The sequence below is a fragment of the Miscanthus floridulus genome, chromosome 8, assembly GCF_019320115.1.
Source record: "Miscanthus floridulus cultivar M001 chromosome 8, ASM1932011v1, whole genome shotgun sequence".
Classification (NCBI taxonomy): Eukaryota; Viridiplantae; Streptophyta; class Magnoliopsida; order Poales; family Poaceae; genus Miscanthus; species Miscanthus floridulus.
In genome coordinates, this window is record NC_089587.1 from 159,772,675 (window position 1) to 159,775,574 (window position 2,900).

Genomic DNA, 2,900 nt, shown 5'->3' on the forward strand with positions numbered 1-2,900 from the left:
ATATATATATATATATATATATATATATATATATATATATATATATATATATATATATATATTACTTTCTCTATTCTAAATTATAAGGCATCTAATTTTTTCGGATAGTCAAAACATCTCAAGTTTAACAAAATTTTAGATAGGAGTCAAAGGAGAACTGAGAAATCCCGCTAGGGAATATACCTGACATATTCAGTCGAATAGGGGCCGTGCTCGCCAAAAAAAAACCACTGGTGCTTTGCCCCTGCCCTCTTTCTCGCCAAGGGTGCTCGCGGCCTCCCGCAGGTGCTCAGTAGGCCGCTGAGCAGGTGCTCGCCTAGGCCACCGAGCAGGTGCTCGCCCAGGGTCGCACAGTGCTCGCCCAGGGTCACACAGTGCTCGCCACTCCGCTGGCGCACCCGCGAGCTGCATGCGCCGTCGACCTCCACGCCGGCGTCGAGCTCCGCGATGACGAGCCTCCATTTATGTCGTTGAGCTAAAAGCACATGTTGCAAGTGTATGTTTCAAGTGTTTTAGATGTTTCATCTGGAGGTTGCATATGTTTCATCTGGACGTGGCAAAAGTAGATCGATATGTTGTATATGTTGCAATGGCTATGCACGTATGCTGCAAGTGTATGTTCTAAATGTTTCAGCTGTTTTTAAAACCATGTTGCAAGTGTATGTTTTAAATGTTTTAGCTGTTTCATACATATGTTGCAAGTGTTTTATCTATTATTGCATATGTTACAACCGTATGTTCTAAATACTTCATATGTTTTAGACGTATGTTGCAACGAGTCCTTTATATTACAAGTGTTTCGTGAGCCGACACGGGAAGCGGGCCGCAGGCGGTCCCCACGGGGCGGGCGGGCGAGCAGCAAGGCTTGGGCGAGTAGTAGCAGGGTGAGCAAGGCAGGGTGAGCCTGCAGGGTTGTCCGCGAGTGGGGGAACTAGAGAGAGCGTGTGGAAGACAGCCACCCGACGTGGGGCCATCACAGAGGCAGGGGAGCTGGAGGCTGGAGCGTTGTCATTTTTTGTCAATCCGTTTTGGCCGCTCACGGGCCCAGCTAACAGCCGAGGAGGGAGGTGCGCTCGCGAGTTTGCAGAGGCAAGTGCGCCACGTGGGCCGCACGAGCGAGCACGCGCTGGGCAATGATAACGCTCTCGTGAGCTGCAGGCGTGGCGCTGGCGTCTGGATACGTGCTTCTGTCCGGACGGCAGTGTCTTCCCATTTTCTAAGAAGTCAATTTTTTTTGACTTCAACTAAATATATATAGGAAAAGATATTAATCTCTATTGTACATTTCAAGTAGAATAAGCCACGTGTCTTCTCGACAGCGTGTTTAGTACTGATCTGTTCTCCAAACCCATAATACCATGTGGCACGCAGGTAACTAGGCAAGCAACGTACGGCTGCAATACGCGTCGCGCATGCACATGTTAGGTGCCACGCCATTTCCGGAAGCTTCTCCCACGCCCCTCGTCCTCAGGAGTCAGGATCCCGGCCATCCCATCGCGGTCGCCGCACTGGTCTCGACGAAAAGAAGAGAAGGTCTCGACGAATCCGTGACGCCGACGTGGATTTGCTTTTGTACTTGTGGAATCGGAAAGAGGCGTGCGGTACTGCGGTGCGTCTCCAACCTCTTCCTATTGTTTGTTTGAAAAAAAAATTGATTGGTCAGTCGAGAGCGCCACCTCGCCTCTCATCCCTTCCTCTGCGTCGTCGTTCTCGCCGCCATGGACCTTGCCAACGGGAGAGACGACGCCCTGAATGGAGGCGTCGGTGTGGAGGAGGAGACAAGGAGGAGGCGGAGGAAGGTGGAGCTGGTGCAGGAGGCCATCCATGGCTTCCTGGAGGAGAAGAGGAGCGATGGCCAGGGAGAAGAGAAGCGCTTGACGGCCAGGCAGGAGGAGCAGGAGCTCCTGTTGTCGTTGCTCACCAAGGTACGCATGTTTCTGTGTTCCTCGTGTGTCTGGAACTCTGGAACCAGGGCGCGTTTAGTTCCAAAAAATTTTGGTTTTTTCTCATCACATCGAATTTTTGACGCATGCATGGAGCATTAAATATAGACGAAAAAAATTAATTACACAGTTAGGTGGGAAATCGTGAGATGAAACTTTCGAACTTAACACTAATTACCAAATACAAACGAAAGTGCTACGGTAGCCAAACCCAAAATTTTTCGCGAACTAAACGTGCCCTCAGGATCGTTGCTGATGCTCTGCTGCACGCTGTTCGTTCCCTACATTTTGCTCCATCCTTTCTCGATGCAAATGCTGAAATGACGTACTGACACCGTTACCTCTTGGCAGTTGGGTGAACTAGAAAAAGACACAGATTCAGACATCTTGGAACCACACTCGTCCCACCTGGATCACCACCAGCCTGCAGGGAGGAAAGGCGAACAGAGCAAGGAGGAGGTGGAGCTCGCTGACGTCGCCAAGGACCTGAACAAGATCAAGAGGCAGAACATGATCACCCACCTGCTCCTCGGCACCGTCATCGTCCTGACGGCCGTGTGGCAGGTCAACGAGGTGTCGTTCCTCCTCTGGGTGCAGAAGAAGCTGAGCAACCCCTTCAAGTCCCTCGGGGACATGATCAAGGGCTCCCTCATCAAGCTTAGAGGGAGGAGGCCGGTGCTCGAGTCGTCGCCGTCGCCGCTGGCCGGCGTCCCCAATGTCAGCCGGGCTGATCTGCCAACGCTTGTCATCGGCAGCACCGAGGACAGGGCAGGTAGATGAACTAGTCGTGTGGTGATCCTAGGATAAATTAAAATGCGCAGCAGCTGTTTGTTGCGAATAAAGTTTCACTTTGTTTATTCGTTTCACTTAAGGTTATGTGTTCGTCAAAGTTGAAATTAGCAACTTGTTTGCAACTAGTTCCATTAGTCTTCTTAAGGGTTTGTTCAGTTAATCTTC

The 2,900-nt window shown here is 50.4% G+C and overlaps 1 protein-coding gene across 1 annotated transcript; it reads left to right on the top strand.

The window, feature by feature from the left end:
• Positions 1 to 1,460: 1,460 nt before the first annotated feature.
• Positions 1,461 to 2,900, top strand: LOC136473846 (uncharacterized). Its single transcript, XM_066471491.1, has 2 exons — positions 1,461 to 1,925; positions 2,295 to 2,900. Exons 1-2 carry the CDS (start codon positions 1,719 to 1,721, stop codon positions 2,721 to 2,723), a joined length of 636 nt encoding a protein of 211 aa, XP_066327588.1. The 5' UTR covers positions 1,461 to 1,718; the 3' UTR covers positions 2,724 to 2,900.